This window comes from Molothrus ater, chromosome 15 (genome assembly GCF_012460135.2).
Source record: "Molothrus ater isolate BHLD 08-10-18 breed brown headed cowbird chromosome 15, BPBGC_Mater_1.1, whole genome shotgun sequence".
In the NCBI taxonomy this organism is placed as follows: Eukaryota; Metazoa; Chordata; class Aves; order Passeriformes; family Icteridae; genus Molothrus; species Molothrus ater.
The window spans coordinates 17782623-17808177 of NC_050492.2; the positions used below are offsets into that span (position 1 = coordinate 17782623).

Genomic DNA, 25555 nt, shown 5'->3' on the forward strand with positions numbered 1-25555 from the left:
TTCTCTGACAGTTTTATGAATTCACAGATTCAGAGCAAAACTGGCCCTGAAAACACAACAAGTTGAAGTACATGCATTAAAATAACTGTACTGCTTAGCTGCCTAGAGCAGGGCAACAGAAGTATCTATTCTTAATTATATGACTTATGTGAGTGAATGAATGTCTGAATGTAACTTATTTAGGGAAAGGTATTACTAAAGAATAGATCCTTCTCCCAGACAGGGGTCAAGGAGCATGTTTTTCCAGAGGGCAGAAAGCTGCAGCCTGGGCTTTTACTCTGTATTGCAAAGTACTGACAGTACAATATTGTGAGAAACAAACAGATTTTCCAAATACTGAACTATTAACAACAGAGTCCAAGAGTTTTCTCACAGGAAAACAGCTTGGAGAAGGAATTTCTTACAAGTCAGCTGTGAAAATTATGGGCAGGCAGAGTTCATTCCTATGGCTTTGGCCAAACTTCTCCTGTGAAGCGTCTCAAGCTGATATTCCAAGGAATGTTTTTCTGAATGACTGCCCCACCTCTTCCACTCAGGGAAGAGGAGCCTTCCTGACCCTTGTGCCAGCTTTGTGTTTGATTAATTCAGACAACAGATCCTCCCCTCACCATTCTGGTTGCCATTAGCATCCTAACACACAGGAACACACACAGAACATGAACTGATGCCCATGTGCCAGCACTGCAGTGCAGCAGAGACAACAGCAGCTCCCTGTCCCTCCTGTCTGATGAGACCACAGTTTCACACGTGAACACAGGCACTCAGGTGAGGCTGCTCCTGAGCTGCTCTTTCTATTCCTAACAAAGAGCTTCCTCTCCACAAATGCTTGGTTTCTTGTATTTACTGCTCACCTATTCTTGCCTTTTCTAGGACCAAGCTACACCATTTCTTTGTATTATGCTACACCAAAGTCTCTTGTCCCATGACCGTTTTGGGGGAGAATGAAGGGAAGTTGGTGCTCCACGTCCTCCTGCTGCCCAGGGCTGTGCCAGCAGCCAAAGGAATGTGCTCCAGTTCTCTCTGCTGCTCAAGCCCAGGCACTCCACAAATACTCTGCTAAAAACCAGGAGTGAGCCAAGGCAGGAGTTTCCAGGGGGATCTGGGGCACACAGGGGCATTTTTCAGAGGCTGGCCAATGCCATCTCCATCCCATCCCCAATCCCAATCCCATCCCCATCCCCATCCCCATCCCCAATCCCAATCTCAATCCCAATCCCAATCCCATCCCCATCCCCATCCCCGTGCTGCCCACAGCCCCGCTGTCACCGGGGCTCTGATGCACTGTGGCACCAACAGCTCTGTGCCCATTTGAGCACAGCAGCCTAAAAAAGGTTGGGAATTGCAGACAAAAGAGTCTGGAAGATGGAATGGGAAGTGCTGCCGAAGAAGGCTGATCTGGAGCAAAGCAGGAGGGAGGTGCTGGGGAGCCTGCAGGGAGGGAGTGTGAGGAGCTGGAGGATCCAGGCTGGCACATTGGCTGAAGGGCTGGGAGCTGAGCAGGGCTGGGGCTGGAGAAACTCAGTCACAAGGGCTCTGGGCTCTGAAACACCACGAAATCAGAAGAGAAAAAGCTGTCTCTGGCCAGCCTGGGCTCCTGGAGAAAGACCTGGCTGCCTGAAGAGCTGCACATAAATCGACAGCTGCTGTCCCACCTTCACCCTTCCTCTTCTCCTCTAGTTCTACTCTTTGCTGAAAAAATGCACTCTATACTGACTTCTAGACACTGACACTTCCAGTTTCTGTGACTATTTCTGTCACAGTACACAGGCCTGGAGGCAAAGGTGGAAAAAAGGGCTTTGGCTAAAGGCCGGAGAATGAGTGTGCAGAGTCAGCTTGATCTGAGCACTAACAGGTGCCTGGCAGCCACTAATAAAAAGGATATTGCAGAAACAAATTCTTTTTACATGTGTTCCTAATAAGAAAAATGCCTATAAAAGACAAAACCGAATTATTTGTTCCTTAAAGTGAGGACTAGGACTAACGGATCCTGGAAGCAGTCCTGCACATCCCTGTCATGGAATGGAAGGGTTTAGGGTGCTCAGTCCTTGGTGCTGTGGCCCAGCTGACACGGTGGTGATCCATCTAAGGCTCCACTTGATGAACCTGGAGGTCTTTTCCAACCTTAATGGTTCTGGGATTCTGTGAGAAGTGGGATAATTTGTGGCACAGTCAAAATGGAAGCAGAGGTGAGCCTCGAGGAACTATTGCCACAAGCCTGCTTACACTTTACTTTTAATACCAAGACAGTTGATTTATGGTGTGTCAAACCCAAAAGCAATCACTGGAGTGATTCCTTCCTGTATCAATACTTTTGTGATTTATTTAAGCTTGAGAACAGGCAAACCCATGGCTATGGCACCTGTCCAGCTGCCTTACAAATTGTCCTCTGAGGGATCTCTGGTGACCATGTTTTAATCAAAGGTACAGATGATTATTTGCTTTGCACTTGAGCTCGTACTGCCCTGTTATACCTCAGCTGCCACAGAGCCAACAGCCCTTTGTGACCAGCAGAAACCACCACATGAACTTGACTCTGCTGATCCCTCCGAGGGGCTCTGCCCTTCCATGGAGCTCCCCATGGCACCCGGTGAGCCAGAACTGGGGGAAAGTGCTGCTGCTGAGGACTGAATGGCGGCTTGTCTTTGTCAAAGAGCCTTCCCTCTCCTCCAGTGACCCCAGCTTGCACAAATGTCAGCAGAAAGAGCCTGGTTCAGAGAGGGCTGCATGAGGGAGGCACAAGACAGGAAACCCTGAGGGCCAGAACTAGGAATGATGCTCTTCAGATCTGAGGAATCACCTCAGAATCACTGGGAATATGCTCCAGTTTTTCTTCATGTGATACTGAAGCACAGTCAGATCTTGAGGTACAACCTGGTCCCTCACAAAATGGCTTTTGACGCACCCAAAATCCACACAGCCCTCATTCACATTAGTTTTCCATCATCTCTGTTTTCCAGAATGGTTTTCTCTAATCACAACTGGACAGAAATCTCAGTGATCCAATCCCACACACGCCCCTGGTACCCAGTGTCCCTGCAAATAACACCCAGGGACATGGATGCAATTCAACCAACATTGTTTACAGGAAAACTACAATACCCTCACACACAACGGATTCACCAAGTTCCATGTAAGTTTTCTACACAAACCAACTAATCGTAAATTGAAAAATCACAAACTTTACAAATCCATTGCACACAGACAAATATCTGTATAAAAACGGGACAAATAAACAAAAACAACAGTGAAAGAAAATGAAAAGAGACAAAAGCCAAAACAACAATAAATTCTTTTACACTGAGTGAATGGGAGCATTTTATCAATGTGAATGGAATCCATGCTTTGGATAATGCACCATTATCAATGTGATTTACCATGACAAGATCAGTGATCTAATGGGTGGGTTGTTCAGTAGGATTCTCGCAAAACCGTGGATGCTGGGTTTGAAAATGGATGGTGTGCGTGGGGATCTCATATTTATTATCATATTTATCAGGAGGTCCTACCTTCCACTGCCCTTTTGAAGAAGACTTTGCAGCTGCCACACGTCAGGACACCGTAGTGGCACCCCGAGGCCTCGTCGGAGCACACCAGGCAGAGCTTGGGAGGTGGTCCCGTAGTTGCTGAGGTTGTGGATGGAGAAGAGCTTACATCTGACCTCATTCCAGGGCTGAAACAAAGCAGAAAAATATCTTTAATTGGGATGGAGGCGAGCAGAGGGCTGGCACCTGCCAGGAACAGCTTGGTGGGGCAGTTCTGCACACAGAGAGCACCAGAAACAGTTAAACAAGGACTTCTGTAAAACCCCAGAAAAGCTGTATGGATTTTTCACGGCCTATTTGGCTGCATCAAGATTCCTTCCCTTACACGTTTCTGAAGCCAAGTTTCTTGCACAATTATCCCAGCCTTTAAAATTGACTCTTTAAACACGCTCTTACTCCATATTGTTTCCATTACTGCCACATTCCCTGCAGTCTGCACAAGGGCTCCCTTCCCAGCAGCACCACCGGCTGCTCCACTGGGATGCTGTTATGCAAGAAGCCGTGCAAATTGGGCCATATAGCAACAAATATTCACAGTAACGAGTGATGGTTGCACCCCAGCAGTTCAGGAGAAGAGTGAAATATCCTTCATTTCAGGATCTGGATGTAAACACCCAGCCCAGCTACAAATGAAGGATCAGTTTGTTAAGGAAAAAACCCAAATCCCTCTTGGAACAACAAACAATCCATCCTAATCACCTTGGAGCTGCTCCTAATCCTCAGGGCTGACCCAGCAGTGCTGGGCCAGGGCTCAGGGGCTGCTCTTACAGTGGCTTATCTTCTCTGGCCTGAAGAGAGCTGCATGCACTCTTAGAGACCAACCCTGATCCTACAGACCAGCCAGGCGCTGCCCCACAGCCCTGCAAAGGCCCACAGGCTGAGTTCATCCACCTCCACGTGAGGAAGAACTCCCTTCCAAGGAGGGTGGCAGGTACTGGAACAGCTGCCCAGGAGCTCAGGGAGTGTCGCTCTCTGGACACATCCCAAACCCACCTGGACACGCTCCTGTGTCCCCTGCTCCAGGTGACCCTGCCTGGGCAGGAGGTTGGACTGGATGATCTCCAGAGGTCCCTTCCAACCCCAGCTATTCTGTGATTCCCAGCTAAGTTTGAGATGCCTAAAACATGATTTCTATATTGCCTGCTTCACTTGAAACTGATTTTCACAGAAAATCCTGTTCACCGGGGTTCCAGCCACTCTCCAGATGAAGCTAGAAAAATGACACTTTTATTTAAGGTTTTGGTGCCTCGCCTTGGAAACTCTCCAGACCATCCACGTTCCCTGATGTGGGTTTAGCATTTGTATGTGGGATGGCTTTTGCATGGAAAATTCCTTTTCCCCTCCTCAAGGAAGTCTGACCAGATTTGGTCACACATTTAAAAAAAAACCACAGCTCCAACACGCTCACGCAAACCTTAAAATTCCATCCCAAATTAAGACATTCCAACACCTGAGAGCTCTGCTTTTGCACAGGTCCACATGTCCCATCCCCAGGGAGCACCTGAGAAATGGTCCATCCAGTGTCCAAAGGACTTTGCCATTGTGCTTGTCCTTTCCTACAGGGACTGAGGCAATCAAAAGACAAGGAGCAGGATCCTCCCACTCAAACACAGAGGGATCAAAGTCAAACCACAATAAATGTGTCAATGAAGTTCTCACTTTGACAAAAATGGAACCAGAAGGCAGAGAGAAGTGAAAATTACTTGCATTAGGGGGAAAAAATGAGACAGCACTGGCAGGCAAAGACCTAAGGGATGTGCAAACCCCCTAAAAGCAGAGTCTGAGGTGGGGAGAAGCTGAGCTGTGTCTCAGAGCAGAGAGGCTGAGCAGAAGAGAAAACACCAGACAGGAACACAGCAACAGCTTCAGCGTGCTGCAAGAGAAGTGGGAAGAGGAGAGCAGAGTAAGACCAGAACAAGAGCGGTGCAGAGCCCTCAGCAGGAAAGGCTGGCAGCAGGAATGGAGGAGAATGAGTCAAACTTGAGGAAAAAGGGAAGAAAAAGGCCCCTCTTTTCCCAAAGGGAAGCATGCTTCTTTCCAGAACTTGGAAAAGAACTCGAATCTGTCACATCGCTGCTCTGCGCTCAGAAGCATCTCTGGAATGCTCAACACTTCTCCTCCGTGGCTCTGCCACGAGGCTGCCAGCCCCCACAACGTGTCTGTCAGCTGGAGAGGGCTCACTGAGGGACTGCACCCCTGCTCATCACCCATGGCATGGCGTTCCTGGCTCTTCCAATTAACTACCCTTCTTTTAAAGAGCTCTGATAAACCCCTCTGGTTGCACAACGCACCCCGCAGCACTGGAGCCGTGGCAGAATGAAACCCAAGCCAGTCGCACCAACTCCATGTGCCTAGGAACACACATCTTTAGTGACAGGCTCAGCAGGCCTGCCCTCCTCAGGGGCACAGAGCTCCGGGAGCAGCTCTGGAGGGATGGAGGGGCACTGCCCCGTCCCCTCTGAGCACAGAACTGCAGCTCGTGGCTGCAGGAGCTCCCACCTCCTGGCAAGGCAGCTGAGGATCCACCTCTGCTCCTGCTCTGCTGCCTCTGGCCAGCCCTGCTGCTCCGTGGAGGTCTCAGAAGGAGCCCAGAGACCAGAGGAGAACCTCAGGCTTGAGAGCCACCCTTGGTTCTTTGCTCTCTCACAGCTTTCCTGTCTGATCATCAGACAAGTAATTTTGACCTCAAAGCTTTGCTTCCTTTCATGTGATGCACGTATTACTTTCTTCTTTCATTTTTTTTTCTTCTCTCCCCAGCTCACTGACACGTTTGGAAGAAGAAATTGTTTCTCTACTTTTAGACCACCATATACAAAAAAAAAACCCAAATAAAAACCCCAACACTTACCTCAAAACTAAGCAATACCCCTTCTACAAGGAGCAGTCACTATCTGGCTACTCTAAGATGCCTTATTTTCTCTAAAACTTTAGGCCCAATAGCTCCTTTTCTAATAATAAATATTTCAGATTAAACACTGAAGTACGGGCTAGAAGCTATGAGTTTAAATAAGAAATATAGCACTTGAGAACTTCGCTTCATTAAAATTATTAAAAAGATGGAAACATCTTTCTATGTATAGTTTTGAAGACAGCTAATTTAGATACAAAAATAAAACTCTTTATACCTCTCGAATTTCTGACAAAAGCATTTTTAAGGAAACATTCATTAGCTGTCAGGGAAACCATGACAGTGCCAAACATATTCCACTGAAACTTTTCAGTCACCTTTAATTTTTAAACAGGGCTCATTTTCTGTACCAGCACCACAGAAAATGTAATATGAGAAAGAAAACAGATGATATGACATCTAAAACTAAAAATAAATGATTACATTGATTAATACAGCAGTAGCCAGCAATCCAATCCGGGCTGCAGGCATATCTCCCCAGCCTGGCTGTATCAGATAAGCGCAATATTCACTGACTGTGTGGAGAGCTGCCAGCCAGCCCCGCTTGTGGAGCAGCACCAGGAGGGGCTGCAGGGCTCCTGCACGAGCCACACGCAGTGTACATCTCTCACCTACACAGTTATACACAGCAAAAGGCAAATGACCACTTCCTAAGGAAGAGGTAAGGCAGGGAAATTACACTCTGAGGTAATATAATAATGGAACACCTTTCAGTATTTACAGAAACTACTTTCAACTCAACAAACCCTAATAAACTATGAGTCCTATCTAGATAAAAGAAAAAATCAAGCAGCACAGATGAGAGAGGAAAAAAATCTCCCAATTTTCAGCCTTCCAAATCTGTAAAAACTTTGATTAAATTTCATTTTGGGAGGCAAGGTATTGGTATGGGGTACTAAACTTAGTACATTCCCATGTATTTTTCAGAAGCTATTCATACACAATCTGATTCTATTTATTTGTATAGATGTGTTTATCATTTCCAGTCAACAGAGAGTGTGGGGGTCAAAATGGGAAACCTTAATTAAGGGGGTGAAATGGGCAATTTTGATGAAGGGGGAAAATGGAAAGGCTTAACGAAGATGGCGCCCCGGCAACGAGCTGTGCAGAAATCAAGGTGTTTAATTAAAGCCATTCCAGGGTTAATCATTCACCAGGGACTTCAACCCCGGCTCAAGGGTCACCTGCAGCAGGCGGGCGTGGCAACGGCTGGGGAGGGCTCCTGTCTGGGGGATGGACAGACACAGCCTGGGCAGCGGGACACACGGACAGCGACACACAGGGACACACGGACAGCGACACACAGGGACACACGGACAGGGACACACAGGGACACACAGGGACACATGGACAGCGACACACAGGGACACACGGACAGCGACACACAGGGACACACAGGGACACATGGACAGCGACACACAGGGACACACGGACAGCGACACACAGGGACACACGGACAGGGACACACAGGGACACATGGACAGGGACACACGGACAGGGACACATGGACAGGGACACACAGGGACACACAGGGACACATGGACAGCGACACACAGGGACACACGGACAGGGACACACAGCGACACACAGGGACACACGGACAGCGACACACAGGGACACACAGGGACACACGGACAGGGACACACAGGGACACACGGACAGGGACACACGGACAGCGACACACAGGGACACACGGACAGGGACACATGGACAGCGACACACAGGGACACACGGACAGCGACACACAGGGACACACAGGGACACATGGACAGCGACACACAGGGACACACGGACAGGGACACACAGGGACACACAGGGACACACGGACAGGGACACACAGGGACACACGGGCAGGGACACACAGCGACACACAGGGACACACGGACAGGGACACACAGGGACACACGGACAGGGACACACGGACAGGGACACACAGGGACACACGGACAGGGACACACAGGGACACACGGATGGGGACACACGGACAGGGACACACAGGGACACATGGACAGGGACACACGGATAGGGACACATGGACAGGGACACACAGGGACACACGGACAGGGACACATGGACAGCGACACACAGGGACACACGGACAGCGACACACAGGGACACACGGACAGGGACACACAGGGACACATGGACAGTGACACACAGGGACACATGGACAGCGACACACAGGGACACATGGACAGGGACACACAGGGACACAGGGACAGTGACACACAGGGACACATGGACAGCGACACACAGGGACACATGGACAGGGACACACGGACAGGGACACACAGGGACACATGGACAGCGACACACAGGGACACACGGACGGGGACACACGGACAGCGACACACAGGGACACATGGACAGCGACACACAGGGACACACGGACAGGGACACACGGACAGCGACACACAGGGACATACGGACAGGGACACGTGGACAGCGACACACAGGGACACACGGACAGCGACACACGGACAGCGACACACAGGGACACACGGACAGGGACACACAGGGACACACGGACAGGGACACACAGGGACACACGGACAGGGACACACGCAACACACAGGGACACACGGACAGGGACACACAGACAGGGACACACAGACAGGGACACACAGGGGTGGGACGTGTTGATCCTCAAGGTCCCTCCCAACCCAAACCATTGCACGATTCTCTGACCCTATGAAAGACAACTCTAGTGAGACAACGGCAAGTGGAACTTTGAGGAGCCAAAATTGCCGACCATTTCCAGCCTACAGCCTGCACCCCTCTTCACCAGTGTGTGCAAGGGATGGTCAGCCTGGACCACATTCTGTCCAAACAGGGGTCACTCCTCACACCCCCAGACACCAAAACATGGCCCACCACACATGCTGGCTCTGCAGCTCAACTGAACCAACCACTGGGAATGGATTCCTTAAAGCAAGTTACTCACTGGTGTAAGTGGTATCACCAAACCAAGAGTAAAGAAACCATTTTCAATGTCATTGCCATCTGGGCCTCCTCCTTATCTTCCAGCAATGAGAACAATGTAAACACTAGGCTGTGGACACTGCCTGATTACATTTTTTGAATTGTTTATTTATTTCTTCATTAACTAGAGAAACTATTAATTATTTTTATATCCTCCTAGGCAGGGAAGTAGTTTTGAGTTCAAGCAGGAAGAAATTTCAATCCAATGCTGTTGACACTAGACCTGTCATGACTATTAAAACAGAAGTGTGTTTGCCAGTTGGAAATAATTCCAGAAAGGCATTTTGCTGAGAACCTGAACCATTGGCCTCTTCTGTCTCTTGAAATGTTTTCACTTCATTCTGAAGAGACTGAAAATTGGTAAGAACCCAGGTTTTCCTCCCAGGCTGCCTGAGCTCTGCAGACACAGAGCCAGCCCTGGCTGGCCGGGTGCCACAGAGGGGGCACAGAGCCACTGCAGAGGCACAGACTGCCATGGGGACAGACCCCAAGCCAAGGTGTCCTGGGGTGCTGACTGCTCACAGAGCCACAAATCCTCCCTCCACGTAACTTCCTTACAGACCCACCCACTCTTCAGCTCTCTTTCCTATTTTCTGTTTAAAATGGAGATCTGGATGGTTTTGGTAGGAGTGCAGGTCTTGACGACAAGCACGTCCTCAATGATGCCACAACAAATGAAAAATCCACTCCGGAGTATTTAACCAAAGCCTGTACAGAAAAGCCCTCAGCATTTCTGGTTTCCAGCTGCTCTGAGAACCAGGACGATTAACACGGTTTCCTTTATCGCACACCCAGATAAACACTGTATTAAAAAACCCCTGATAAGCCAGGAAATCAGATGCTGAACTAACGGTCTCGCTTTGTGCAGCACATCTGTGACACGGCCAAGATAATGGCACCGGGAGGGATGTGGCACTGCGGAAGGCCACGGCTGCATTTCCTTCACTGCCAGAGCCAGAAACTCATGGCACAGCAGCTCCTGGTGCACAGGCAGAGGGGCTGTCCCTCCTCCTGACCCTGCCACAGTACATGCTGCTAGAGGATGCCACGGTTGTAACAGAAAAATTTAAAATACGAGAGATTCCTCAAGCAGCAAAGTCTCAGGATCATCCCCTATCCCAGAACACAACTTTTACCACGCCTTCACACACAACTAGAGCTGGCTGCAGGATTTGAGGGCTTGTACAGGCAGACAAATAGTGCTGGCAAATGCCAACAGCATGGAAGCAGGGCAGGAATCTGCCAACACAACACATGGAGAGCAAAGCTGCCCTGGCAGCCAGGGCTCCTCAGGGCCAGCGGCACGTCCAGCCTGCACCACGGCCATCCCCATCCCTGAGGAGCACCCACCCTGCCCAGGGCACCCACCCTGCCCAGGGCACCCACCCTGCCCAGGGCACTGCAGCTCCCTGGGAGCACCAGGAGGGGCTGGCAGCTCCAGGGTACCCACACTGCCCAGGGCACTGCAGCTCTCTGGAGCACCAGGAGGGGCTGGCAGCTCCAGGGTACCCACACTGCCCAGGGCACGGCAGCTCCAGCCTGCACCACGGCCATCCCCAATCCCTGAGGAGCACCCGCCCTGCCCAGGGCACTGCAGCTCCAGCTCCAGCCTGCACCCAGCCATCCCCATCCCTGAGGAGCACCCGCCCTGCCCAGGGCACTGCAGCTCCAGCCTGCACCCAGCCATCCCCATCCCTGAGGAGCACCCGCCCTGCCCAGGGCACTGCAGCTCCCTGGGAGCACCAGGAGGGGCTGGCAGCTCCAGGGTACCCACCCTGCCCAGGGCACGGCAGCTCCCTGGAGCACCAGGAGGGGCTGGCAGCTCCACAGGCCCCAGCCCGAGGCCAGCCCTGGCCCCGCTGTGAAATGGCGCCCGCTGCCATCTTGGCATCACCGCGAGTGACGCCGGAGCAGCGGCCGCGCTCCCGCTGGAGCCTCTCCAGAACGTAAAGGCTTCAAGGGCACAGGCAAAGCTTTCTTGGAATGGATAAATGGTAATTGATGTTGCAGCTGCAACCTCAGCCAGAGCTCTTGGGATTTCAAATGTACTACAGACCTAAAGCATTTATGGCCAGAATATGATAATTAAATTATATGTTCTAAACTTTTATATTTATTACAGTGCTCCAGTAAAGCGGCCAAAAAGTCTTACCTTCAAGGGTAGAATTCATTTCTATATGAATCAATTTAGGCATACTTTTCCAAAGCTTTGTGCTGCTTTTTAAATTTCATTGTTCACCCTTCCTTCCCTAAATAAAGAGGCAGCAAAGAAAGAGACCCAGACAGAAGCCAGTACCTCTGTACTCAAATACAAACTTTGCATAAAAATATGGAATCAAATCATCCTGGGCCATACCAATTGTTTAAGCTCTGCTGGATGACAAAAGAGCGAGTTGATCTACCTATATTTACAGCCTGTGGATCATCTCAAACCTGCAGGCACAGGGACATGTTCTGTGCTCACAGACTGAGGTGAGCCAGGACCAGGACAGCTGCAAAATAATGCACTTTACAATAAAATGCAAAAGTCTGAGTAGAATTAGAGTTTGTTTTTTTTAATTTTCAGTGCATCCCAAGAAATGTCTCAGCCTGGTTAAAAGAAGGCTCAGGGGGGCCCTTGTGGCTCTGCACAGCTCTTGACAGGAGGGGACAGCCAGGTGGGATTTGGCATCTGCTCCCAGGGAACAGGAGGAGAGGGAACGGCCTCAGGCTGGGCCAGGCAGGCTCAGGGCGGGCACAGCAGGAATTTCCCCATGGAAAGGGGGCTCAGGGCAGGCTCAGGGTGGGCACAGCAGGAATTTCCCCATGGAAAGGGGGCTCAGGGCAGGCTCAGGGTGGGCACAGCAGGAATTTCCCCATGGAAAGGGGGCTCAGGCACTGGAACTGCCCAGGGAGGGTTGGGGTGCCCGTCCCTGGAGTGTCCAAGGAAGGGCTGGAGGTGGCACTGGGGGCTCTGGGCTGGGGACAGGGTGGGTGTCAGACACAGCCTGGACTGGATAACATTAAAAGTCTTTTCCAACTCCTGTGGACTCTGGGGTTCTGTTTCAGATCTCAGCAGCCTCAGAGCTGCTTTACCTTTCTTGGAAGCAGGTTTTTAGTTTTCTGAACCTTGCAAACTAACCAAGAGCCAAACTAACTGCCCAAAAATGTATTGTCTGAACACTGACCCTTTCACACACCAGTTCCATGGGCCAGCACTTGGAATTCAACAGCAGCAGAACTGCACTGAGACATTCTGTGGTGATCACAAGAGATTCATGAGCTCAGAGCAGCCCCAGCATTTTGGCTCTTCCTCCACAGTCAGCATAGATCGGATCTGACCCCTTATTCCAGCACACATTAATGTTGTACCAGAGGAACTCAACTTAAAATATTAAACAGGATTTGTTCCATTAATGACCTCAGCATGAGCCGTGTCCAGTGCTCGTGTCAATCACAGGACTGTGTGCAGGTTGCCAAAACGATGCTGCTAGGAAAGGAGAGACACATCTGGAAAGCTGATTCTAACATACATGGAAAAATATTAATGATACAGAAAGAAAGGCAGTAAAAGATTAAAGTAAACTGCAGTAGAATCATAGAATCCCAGAATGGTCTGGATTGGAAAGGATCTTAAAGATCCCCTGCCATGGCAGGGACACCTTCCCCTGTCCCAGGCTGCTCCAAGCCCTTCCAGCCCGGCCTTGGGCACTGCCAGGGATCCAGGGCAGCCCCAGCTGCTCTGGGTACCTGTGCCAGGGCCTGCCCACCCTCAGTATCCCATCTAGCCCTGCTCCCTGGCAGTGGGAAGCCATTCCCCCTTGTCCAAAGTCCCTCTCCAGCTCTCTTGGAGCCTCTTTCTGCACTGGAAGGGGTTTCAAGGTCCCTTGGAGCCTTCTCCAAAAGCCTCAAAGCTGCAGTAGAGTCCTTCCACAGTCAAATAACCATCAAGACATAAATAAATTTAGAGCTGCAATTAGGAAGTTTATTTCTTCTATTCTGAAAAAACACAACAAAATCAAGACTCTCCTGCTGCCAGTGGAACAGTGGTCTGGACTGAAGCTGTATCAATGTGGACACACAGACTTATTCACCAGCTCATGCTTTTAGCTGCACTGCAGAGCTAATTCCTGCTTTACAACAACAAATATCAGTAGAAATATAAAAAAAGAAACTAAAAGTAATGTAACTCAAACACAAATAACAGAGCAGAAATGACACCTTAACTCTGAGCAGGAAGAAGAAGAGGAGAAGGGAAAGATGAAGAGAGGGCAAGAGAAGCAGAAATGAATTATTTTTCCTCCATTCCTTCTCCAGCCCTTCCAGGAAGCTCTGTTCAGAGGAGAGGTGATACTGAAGCAGGCGAGGCTGCTGAATTCCCCGGAGCACAAACCCCATTTCCCCATTTCCCCATTTGTTCCCCCGTCCCTCTGGAGGGAGCCCTGCAGACCCAGGTCCTGCCCAGCACGGGCTCCCTCAATGGGAGGCACACACTCACACGTGCAGCACTTCATTATGGAATATTAACCAGCCTGTTGCACTCTGGGCTCTGCTTCAGTGCAGATCTATGGAGAACAGGGATGGGGACGGTGCCAACTTTAGGTTTTGGCCTCGGTCCATTTGGTGCAGGGCCAGGATGACTTGGTTGACTGTTGAGTCATCAGTTGGTTCAATTGACATTATTTTACATTTGACTGGTTATTGTTCTTTAAACTTTGAACAGGAGTCCAGAAGCTCAAAAAACACCAATGGACCAAAAAGAAAGCAGCCAAAACAGAGTTTAAACAAGGCATGTAAGCAAGAAAAATACTCTCAAATGACGTTTGCTATTAGCAGAAACTACTGAGGAATCAAAATCCACCTTGTGGTTTAAAACGTGCCTGTTATATTCCCAATATATGTAGGAAGGAAAGCAAACCTTTTCCCCCCAAATAAATCAACTGGTGAATGAGAACTGTATTTTTAACAGTAGAATATTCCTGAAATTTTGGATGGGCAATGGGCACACTGGTCATTTGCTTTAGCCAGTACTCAACCTACAACCGACAATGAAAAGATTTAACCCCCAGAAGTTACTGCTTCAGTACTGAAGACACCCTTCTGTTTGGCAGAAGAGAGGCCCATAAACTGTGGTGGTTTGTTTCCACATGGATGTGGCATGAAATGAAGTCATTACACAAATAATCTGCATTTACCAACAGGAATCTGTACTGAAGGTTCATGCCTGTTGTTTTCAAACTGTTTACTAAACTCACTGTGTTTCCACTCTCATTCCAGGTATGTATTCAGTATGTTTGGATCCCCTGAGAGAGAGGGAAATTCATTGTTACAGCCACTTATTTTCATCATCAGCTAAAGAAAGAGCCAAGGGGGAGCCTGAGCTGGCTTTAATGAGAAGAGCAGCGGGAAGGGAGACTGGGCTTTGCTACAATAAACCTGCCAGGATGGAATCAGCTTTTGTGACGGCTTCCAAGAGCATGAAAAACAAACAAACCCCAATAAAAACATCATATCCTGGGTACTTTGCTGGAAGACAAAAATACTGGTGATGATTTTGAGATCTTAGTCACAAGGATGACGACTGCAAGCTGCTGTCAGCGCCACGGGCCTGCGGTGCAGCGCCAGCTCGTGTGGATTGTGCTCCCTGTTTAGTCATGAGCACCAACGCCACTTTAAAGGGAAGAGATTCCTTTGTACCATCGTACAGAGGGAACAGGAATTCTTACAGGAAAGACACGGAGCAAATTCAAAATCCCCGGTGACTTAAAAATCAGAGAGTTGCTGACGGACGAGCACGGTGATGGCTCAGGGCCCTGAGGGAGAGGCTGAGGTCTCCCCCCAAACCCTACAAAAAGCTTTTCTTCCTGTTTCACATTTAGTTCTTGGTGCATTTTATCTTTCATATTCAGATCTGTGTGTCTACATAACAGAGCTTAAAACTGAGTGAATCTGTTTAAAAAGCATTTCCCAAACTCTTACAATCACTTTTACCGCCCTTCAGAACACAATTCCACTTCATTTTAACTGGCCCCTGACACAGGGGATGCAAAGAACAAATACGAAACCACTCTTCCCTGCACGAACAGGAAGAAAAGCACGTCCTAAGTTTGTTTATTGACACGAAATCAGCCACAGAAACTTGTGTAATATTCTCAGAAGGCCAAGCAAAGAGTAGCACCCCAGACCTGTATGACGTGTATATTGTATGTCATTTCCAAGGCATTTTAAGTCAACTTTATTGAATTAGCCAGGAGAGGGCTGTAATTACTTTTGTCAACACTGTTAAGCAATTACAGATACAATTTCTGCTATAACATGCACACACAGTAGGTTATTACCTGCTTTTATTTCCACTTGGCAACCATGTCACACAAGACTATAAAGATGTTTCACCACATCCCTCCTGTTGCCCACACCCCGCCTTTGCAGGCGATTCTCACCTTGGGGCTTTGGGCTCCTTTGTGGTGTGCTTTTTCCCCCATGATACTTTTAGCTCTCGCCTTCTGTCCCTCTCGGGGCTCCTGGTATTTTTTATGCGCTTTCCTCTGTCCTCTCCCCTCCCTGCCAGCTGAAGGAAGCTCTATTCCTTCCTCGCTGAACCTCGCGCTGTTTCCTGGCCACATTGTTCGTCTCTGCCTCTTTGTGTATTTTCTCTTCCTGAGCAGCACTGGGAGCCCCTCCCAATTAAACTCCATCTGTAAACTTCATTAATGGGCTGTTTACCTCTCTCCCACAGCCACCACGACAGGGACAGACAGACCCCGAGCCCTCCCCACCATCCCTCTCCTCCGAGAGCTCCTCCTGCGTCCCCAGGGCTGAACTTACTGCAGCAATCCCAACATTCCTTCTGAAAAGTATTAAAAGCTTTCCTGATGGGAAACTCTTTTCTTTTCCTGATTTAGAAGATGTCACAACAGCTCAGATCAACATTTTAACTATGGTCATTACTCAAGATTTACTCAATGGAGCGCATATTGCATTCACAGCTGCAACAGGTTTTGAAGCCATCTGAAGACTGTTCCAGTAGGAGAGCTGTAGTATTCCTCATGGGAAAATTACTGGGTGTTTACTACTGAAATGTGGGAAAGGCAGAACTCACTGCATGCTGGGTTTGGGAGGTGAGCTCACTCTACTCAGTACCTGAAGAAAACAGGTGCTTAATTCAGTTTTAAGACTATGTATTAGTCCCTAAGTCCTTATATCCTTACATAAGCATAATTACACAGGAGGTGAGAGAACGGGTATGGCAATCAGTTTCCTATATTATTGATGAAATCAAACAATATAAAAATATAAAAAAATGCTTTTTGAGCTGCAGCTAGGAAAGGTTTCAAAGCTATGGGCACCTGAACAGAACGTATCAGAGACAAAAATCTGACAAAGCTAGACACAGGATAGGGTAGGAAAAAATGAAAGTTCATCAGCCAATCCTTTCAACCCATCAGATGACCAGCCAATCCAACAGTCCCACCTTTAAAAAATATTAACATAAAGCAAAGGAAAAAAAAAAAAATCTATTTCAATCAGACATTACTGAGAAGACCTCACTGGGGTACAATTTCATTTACCTGAGTCTCAGGTTTATAATCAGCTTTTTCAGCAGCAAGCACCAGAGAAACAAACCAAAGCAGCATTGAAACTCCCAGGGTGCAGACCCCATACAGGTGCAATCACACACACACCAAACAAGCTTTTAACTCCAAATAACAGGGGATGCTGACATTCACAAAGCCCTAAGTTTTCAAATGAAAAGCACATGGAGGTGCTTTTATCTAAAACACAACATCCTGGTTCCAGCAAGCATTTCTGTATTGCTTTAACAGTACAATAACTTCAACTGCTACTGCATCTTTGAGAGACACTGATCCAATGGCTCAGCCAACTCCAGTGGGGATGATGCTCCCTCAGAAAAACAGCTTTTGTACCTTTGGAAAGCTTCTCTGAGATTCCTGGGGTTTCAGAGGAATTAACCCTGAAACAAACCACCTTTAGGAAACAGCAGAGGGGTTAATCTTTCCTTGTTTTTAGCAGTGGCTCAGGGCGCAGCAGCACGTGGGGCTCTGGACACGTCAGCACAGCCAGGGCTCTGAGAGCAGAGCTGGGACCAGCCTGGCTCCCAGCACAGGCTCCCACCAGCCCCCAGCAGGGGCAGCTAATCCAGGAGTATTTGCAAGTTGCAATAAATACATGTAAGCCCAAAGCCTCACTGTATTTCCAGGCTAGAATCCCTCCCTAACTGCTGTCATGTCGCTTGCATGCTCTGTCTGAGAAACATTAAACAAAGGTCAGGCTGGCAAACACGTCTGCAACGGGAACAAACCCAGCTCTGGCTGCACACTTAACTCTTTGTGAGGAGAGGGCTCTGCTTGGACCTGCAGATAAAGCCCTCTTTGGACAGGGGTTCACCTGGCACAGGCTGGTGGCTGCAGGTGCAGGGCAGCCAGCAGGACCAGCGGGTGTCAGACGGATCTGCTGAGCTGCCCCTTCTGGGGAGAAGGAGCTCTTGGTGCTGTGGAGCCATCCCACTGATTCCAGGAGAACAGGAGCTCTTGGTGCTGTGGAGCCATCCCACTGATTCCAGGAGAACAGGAGCTCTTGGTTTTTATGGAGCCATCCCACTGATTCCAGGAGAACAGGAGCTCTTGGTTTTTATGGAGCCATCCCACTGATTCCAGGAGAACAGGAGCTCTTGGTGCTATGGAGCCATCCCACTGATTCCAGGAGAACAGGAGCTCCTGGTCTTTATGGAGCCATCCCACTGATTCCAGGAGAACAGGAGCTCCTGGTCTTTATGGAGCCATCCCACTGATTCCAGGAGAACAGGAGCTCCTGGTCTTTATGGAGCCATCCCACTGATTCCAGGAGAACAGGAGCTCTTGGTGCTGTGGAGCCATCCCACTGATTCCAGGAGAACAGGAGCTCCTGGTCTTTATGGAGCCATCCCACTGATTCCAGCAGAACAGGAGCCCTCTGCTTTTATGGAGCCATCCCACTGATTGCAGGAGAACAGGAGCTCTTGGTGCTGTGGAGCCATCCCACTGATTCCAGGAGAACAAGAGCTCTTGGTCTTTATGGAGCCATCCCACTGATTCCAGGAGAACAGGAGCCCTCTGCTTTTATGGAGCCATCCCACTGATTCCAGGAGAACAGGAGCTCCTGGTCTTTGTGGAGCCATCCCACTGATTCCAGCAGAACAGGAGCTCCTGGTTTTTATGGAGCCATCCCACTGATTCCAGGAGAACAGGAGCTCCTGGTCTTTATGGAGCCATCCCATTGATTCCAGCAGAACAGGAGCTCCTGGTCTTTATGGAGCCATCCCACTGATTCCAGCAGAACAGGAGCTCCTGGTTTTTGTGGAGTCACCCCACCACACATGGGGCTTTTCCTCTCCACCCTGCCTAGGGAAGCTTCCACTATCCAATCTACTCGTGGCAAGGCAATAAAGGATCTGGCTGAGAGACAAACCAGGTTAAAAGTTAAGACAACACCTGGATCATGCAGGATGGATACAGTCATAACATTTCAGTGTCCCAATGTTCAATCTGCAAAGTATAATTATCAACAAATAAACCACCACCACAGAAAATGAAAAATAAAAGAACTATAACACATCCTAAGAACAAAGTATTTTTTAAAAATCTAGGGTCAATCTTTTTCCCCCAAATTAATTTCATTCTCACTTCAGGAACCAAAAGAGGTACTAATTTTAGAAGTATGGCTATAATGAACACTTACCTGGCAATACAGAGAAACACTGAACAGCCAAGAACAATCCAAGCCTGTTTCTCCTCCCCACTGCCTCATGGAGAAAACTGAACTATGGATAATTATGCTCTTAAATTTGAGTCCTCAGCACGTCTGAATTTAGATGAGATTAACCAACGCCTGAATATAAATTATCATCAAAGTGACAGGAAGGAATGCTTTAAGTTTTGTATTTTCTTATTCGTGATGCTGAACACACCATCATTATCTACAGCTCTTCCTACCTGTAACACAGATCATCCTCTCACCCTGTTCTGTATGTGGGACCTACAGCTGGTCCTGGAAGAAAAACCCAGGAAGCACCACAAGAGAAATACAGAAAATGATACCACGACAAGGGCAGACCCACCAACTGCCATCACTGCTGCTACTTCTCAGTATTCCAGAAGCTGTGGTGCTTCAAAAAGCTTGGAAAAGTCACGAATTAACCCCATTTTCCCCTGCAACAATCCACAAGGAAGTACCAGATCCAGGCAAAAGGCTGCAGCTCCTCACCTCAGCTGCAGAGAAGCAGGTCAGCCTTTCCAAGGAGACAATGATGAGTGCTTCCCTGGACTGGTTATTCTTGAAACTTTCATCACAAATCCTGCAGCATCTGGCACTTCTCCTTCAGCTTCACTTAAGGGCTGACAATTAAGAGAATCTGTCTTTTCTCAGAAAATCTGTTCTGGGCTGAGAAATGTATGTGCAGAAGAGCTAAAGAATAAAGCAGCACTTCTGATTTCAACCAGGGAGAGAAAATGGGCTTAGACTGCTGCACAGAGGAAAACATTACTGCTCCCAGCTCCTGGATTCTTCAGCCTGGGATAAGGTGTGGGCAGGCTGGGGGTGCCCATCCCTGGAGTGTCCCAGGAAGGGCTGGAGGTGGCACCTGGGGCTCTGAGCTGGGGACAGGGTGGGGACTGGGCACGGCTGGGACTCGATGGTGTTGGGGGTCTTATCCTACCTCAGTGGCTCTGGGATCTGCACAACCTTTCCTCCAAGACCTCAAAAGCTTCCTTCCAAACTGCCCAAGCCCCAGTATCTGAGGAGCTCTTTCCCTTATTTTAATATTTAGGTCAGGAAAGCAATTTAATTGGAGGAAAAAAATTTTACTTTTTGTATTTGAAAGGAAATTACCAAGTAAATCTCACAATTAAGCTGAGCCTCAAACCATGACCTGGTACTGTTTTTAAGCTTTGTAAGAAAAACTTGAGATATTTTGTAGACTTTGATGAAGCAAGGACCAAATTCCACGGCTCAGTGCTACCAGCAGGTGCCAAATCCCCAATATCCATTGCTCCCAGGGTGCAGGAGGTTCAGGAGCAGCCCCGAGGGAAGCACCTGTGGCTGTGCTCACAGCCCTACATGTACGGGCAGGTTTTTCCCAGAAATTCAGTGTATTATGGGAATGTGACGTGCTCAGATGCCCGAAGCCCTGCAGGGACTGCACATGGCAGCCTGGCAGAGGGCTCCCTGCAGCCCTAAGTGCAGCCAGGGCTCAGAATAAACCCATGGTTACTGCTCTCCTGCTCAGAACCAGCCTCCTCCTTCCCCCAGCGAGAGCCACCCAAGAGTGCTGCAAAGTCACAAATAACCCAGTTCATTCCTCCCAGAGTCACTTTTTCTGCTTGGCATTTTTTAATAACACCACCAAGTAAAAAACAGTTTTATAAATACCACAGGGACTGTCATTTACAGAAAGCAAGGCCTTGAGAAGATCAGAGAAACCACCAAGTAATCTCAATGTGATCATGGAGACGGGAAATGGACTTGATAGGCTTCAAAGTGCTCAAATGGAAATTAATAATGAAGAAAACTATTCAAAATACTAAAAACCAGTTTCCACTAAGTATTACTGATTTCAAAACCAGCCTTTAAATTCAGTCCTGAATTACAAGATGAAAAGAAAGTTTTTACGCACTTTTTAAAGGCAAACTCCCTCACACCCTTGGTGTGTAAAATAAGCATTTTATTTGACATTTATTGGAGGCAGCTGGAAAAGAAGGTGGCTCCTATCACCAGCCTTCACTCTCCTGAAAGCCTCTGCTATTCTGATTTCCCAAGATACAGAATGCTGGATCTCTCCTTAGACTTTTCCAGCCTGTCCAGAAGCCCAGAGGACACATCCACCTGTTCCAGCCCAGCCCTGCACCACGAGCAGGGGCAGCTGGGGCTGTGTGGGGGCAGCTCTGTCACCAAGGAGGCAAAACCAGCCCAGGAGTCACCAGAAATGCAACTGCTGTTGCAAAACAGCATTACATGGACAGAGACACCAGATCGGAGAAGAGATAAAATTAAGCTGGGAAGAGGGTTCTGTGGAATAAGTAAATTAACCCCAAAATCGCCTGTGCTGCTGTTTCAATCCCATTGCCAAGGCACCCTCTGATTTCTTTTTCACCTCAAACTAGAGCCAAGAAAAGAGATGATATCTAAGAGTGCTGTGTAAGAAATGATTACTGTGAAGCTCCCTGCAAAAGCAGATTTACTCCAACACCCAATGGTAACTCCTTGGTACGTGTAACACTGCTGAAAGGATGCCATTACAATCACAGAATCATTTACACTGGAGAGGACCTCCAAGGCCACCGAGCCCAGGCTGTGCCCAGTGCCCACCCTGTCCCCAGCCCGGAGCTCTGAGTGCCACCTCCAGGGATGGGCACCCCAAACCTCCCTGGGCAGCCCCCTCCAAACCTGCCCAAACCTTATCCCAGGCTGAAGAACCCATGAGCTGGAGGGAATAAGGCACACATTGTGTTGGTGCCCTTGAAAAAATCCTCCTCGGGTCAGAGAAGGAGCCACAGCCACGAGGCTCCATTCACGTGCTGAGGCTTTCCCAAGCACAGGGATTTTGTTTTGGAGTTTCTGAGCACATTTTGAGGGGAGAAGGAAAGGGATGCGGGAAAGGAAGCAAATTTCCTGGCAGGTCTTTAGTATAATAACCAGCAGCAAGATCAATTACAGGCATGCGTTCAGTCTAATTATTCTCCAGCTTACAGCACAGACATTTTTAACTGCACGTGACAGAAATGTGATCACTCAAATATTGGATGAAAACTAGTCACAGTGCTGCAAAACACCAGGGTACTGCGGCCAGGTATGTCCCAGGGTGCTTCAGGTCATGCTCTGAGTTGCCTTCTCCACCCTGGAGTTCAAAACATGCAGAAAACACCCTCGTGGAAGGGGATTTTCCAAGCAGAGGAAAATCTCGGCCTCAGGGACACAGCCCATGGTCAGGGCACTGCCCCTCGAGGGCTCTGTGTGCCCCAACAGCTCCCTGGGGGCAAGCACAGCTGCCACAGACAAGGCAGGCCTGAGCCAGGGAGAGAAATTCGGTGTTGGACTGCCCCACAAAGCAAGGGGAAAAAAGAGATGAATTTCAGGCCTGGTCACTTCCCATCCCAGTGAGTGTTCCTCGAGGGCTTCTGTGCAAACTCAAAAGTTTCCTCCCAAATTGCCCAAGCCTCAATATCTGAGGAGCTCTCTCCCTAATTTCAATATTTAGGCCAGGAAAGCAATTTAATTGGAGGAAAAAAGTTTTATTTTTTGTGTTTGAAAGGAAAGGAAATGACCAAGCAAACAGGCATTCTTCTGGGGCTGAAAGCAAGTCCCGAGCTGCCGGCTGCCAGGGCCAGCTGGCCAGCAGCCCATGTACAGTACATGTTTACTTGTTGTCTAACCACTGATAACTCCAGAGCCATCCACGGATCCAAAAGAGAACCAAGCTTTCTGGTCAGAGGGGAAGGAAGAACAAAGCGACAACAATAAAAATATTCACTGCTGATAGCTACTATACTCACTTCTGAATATATACAGCGATTAAAGAGTCCAGTGTCAAATTAAAACTCTTATGTATCAAACCAGCAAGAGCATTTAGGTACAAGCAGGAATTATACTATTATAGAGAAATAATGCTGCTGTGTACATGCCCCCCATGTAAAACTCCAGCTCTCGGGATTCCCTGCTCCTCAAGCAGCACAAGTACAGAGCACATGCACACCTGAAGCAGACACACAACACAGATGTTTGCTTCCTTCCAAGAGCTCTCAGTTATTTAAGAGTAAGCCTAATCTTGTGATTCAAGTGAAAAACCCTGCTGATGGGTGCTGGCAAACATTCCACAAGCCAAGTCCTCTAGTGTACACAGAACACTGCCACAGCACCTTCATTTGGAGTCACAGTGCTGGTGGCCAGGTCCCAGCCTCACCAGCCACGTGCCAGGGGAGCTGGAGCCTTGGCACGGCTTTGGCAAGCGCCTCTGACCCTCACAAGCAGGGAGCAGTGGCTTTTCCAAGCACTTTCTCCTCCCTTGCAGTCATACAGAGCAGGAAGCTTTGGGCTGAGCCCCTCGCTGACCCTGAGCAGGAGTGGCTGCTGCCAATCCCACCTGAGCAGCAGCCCTGGGAGCTGCCTGGGCAGCAGGGGCTGTGCCAGCAGCACCCATCCTGGCGGGGTGAGCTGAACACCAGCACCCACCCTGGCAGGGTGAGCTCCAACATCAGCACCCACCCTGGCAGGGTGAGCTCCAACAGCAGCACCCACCCTGGCAGGGTGAGACAAACACCAGCACCCACCCTGGCAGGGTGAGCTGAACACCAGCACCCATCCTGGCAGGGTGAGCTGAACACCAGCACCCATCCTGGCAGGGTGAGCTCCAACACCAGCACCCACCCTGGCAGGGTGAGCTGAACACCAGCACCCACCCTGGCAGGGTGAGCTGAACACCAGCACCCATCCTGGCAGGGTGAGCTGAACACCAGCACCCATCCTGGCAGGGTGAGACAAACACCAGCACCCACCCTGGCAGGGTGAGCTCCAACATCAGCACCCACCCTGGCAGGGTGAGCTCCAACATCAGCACCCACCCTGGCAGGGTGAGCTCCAACATCAGCACCCACCCTGGCAGGGTGAGCTCCAACACCAGCACCCATCCTGGCAGGGTGAGACAAACATCAGCACCCACCCTGGCAGGGTGAGCTGAACACCAGCACCCACCCTGGCAGGGTGAGCTGAACACCAGCACCCACCCTGGCAGGGTGAGACAAACATCAGCTCACTGCACAGCCCCAGCCTGGGCTCCAGGAGCCATGGCCAGCACAGAGATCCTGCTGCTGGCCAGCCTGAGGGGCTCTGTGGGTGTGTGGGGACAGGGAGAGGTGTCTGACACCTGAGAGAGAGAGAGGTGCCTGATCCCAAACAGGGAGAAGGTGCCTGATCCCAAATAGGGAGAGGTGCCTGATCCCAAACACGGAGAGGTGCCTGATCCCAAACAGGGAGAGGTGCCTGATCCCAAACACGGAGAGGTGCCTGATCCCAAACAGGGAGAGGTGCCTGATCCCAAACAGGGAGAGGTGCCTGATCCCAAACAGGGAGAGGTTCCCGATCCCAAACACGGAGAGGTGCCTGATCCCAAACAGGGAGAGGTGCCTGATCCCAAACAGGGAGAGGTTCCCGATCCCAAACACGGAGAGGTGCCTGATCCCAAACAGGGAGAAGGTGTCTGATCCCAAACAGGGAGAGGTTCCCGATCCCAAACAGGGAGAGGTTCCCGATCCCAAACAGGGAGAGGTTCCCGATCCCAAACAGGGAGAAGGTGTCTGATCCCAAACAGGGAGAGGTTCCCGATCCCAAACAGGGAGAGGTTCCCGATCCCAAACAGGGAGAGGTTCCCGATCCCAAACAGGGAGAAGGTGCCAGAGCCCAGGTGCTGCCGGGCTGGGTCTGCAGCTGCACGTCAGCCCCAGCTAATCCTGCTCTGTGATTCCAGAGGCACAGGCTGCAGCAGAGCTGATAAGGGGCTGGCAGGGGACGGTGGCTGAGCTCTCCCCTGCCTTTACGTGGGCAGTTACAAAACCCGTGGTTTGCTAAGAAAAAGACTCGGTCCTCGACCATCTCTCACAGCCAGACACTCTAATCTTGTCCCACAGGCTGGGACTGACCAGACCTGTGACTCAAAGTGTTTGTCTGACATTTGCATGTCTACCCCGAGACAAACCTGCACGCTACTTCTCTAAAAATATTAAACAGCAAATATAGACCTGCTACATGTGCCTTCTAATCTAAGTAGATACCAAAGTAGATATCTAAGTAAATAAAAGTTTCATAACAGAAAATTTAAAATTTGCATATGGTAAGAGATATAATCACAGCTGGTGATTTAGCAGAAAAAGGTATCACTAGGGTGAAGAAGAAGCAGTTTTCATTGGGCAAAAGGCTTCACCAAGTGCATTCCAACATGCCTGTCCTGTCAAATGCAAACCCAGACACTGCTTATTTATCAAAGGCAATTGCAAAACCCAGACTGGCTGGCCTGAAAACTGAAATTTGGACTGGCAAAAGGTTACTTAGAAGGAGACAAAAGGCGCTTTCCTTTTTTACACAGGCCTGGGGAAAGGCTTTA

The 25555-nt window shown here is 49.3% G+C and overlaps 1 protein-coding gene across 1 annotated transcript in view; it reads right to left on the reverse strand.

Moving 5' to 3' along the window:
- NR3C1 (nuclear receptor subfamily 3 group C member 1) overlaps positions 1-25555 on the reverse strand; it is a 62806-nt gene that overhangs the window by 20160 nt on the left and 17091 nt on the right. The window contains 1 exon segment of the mRNA XM_036391466.2: positions 3507-3670. Within this exon segment, the coding sequence (XP_036247359.1) occupies positions 3507-3670 (164 nt within the window).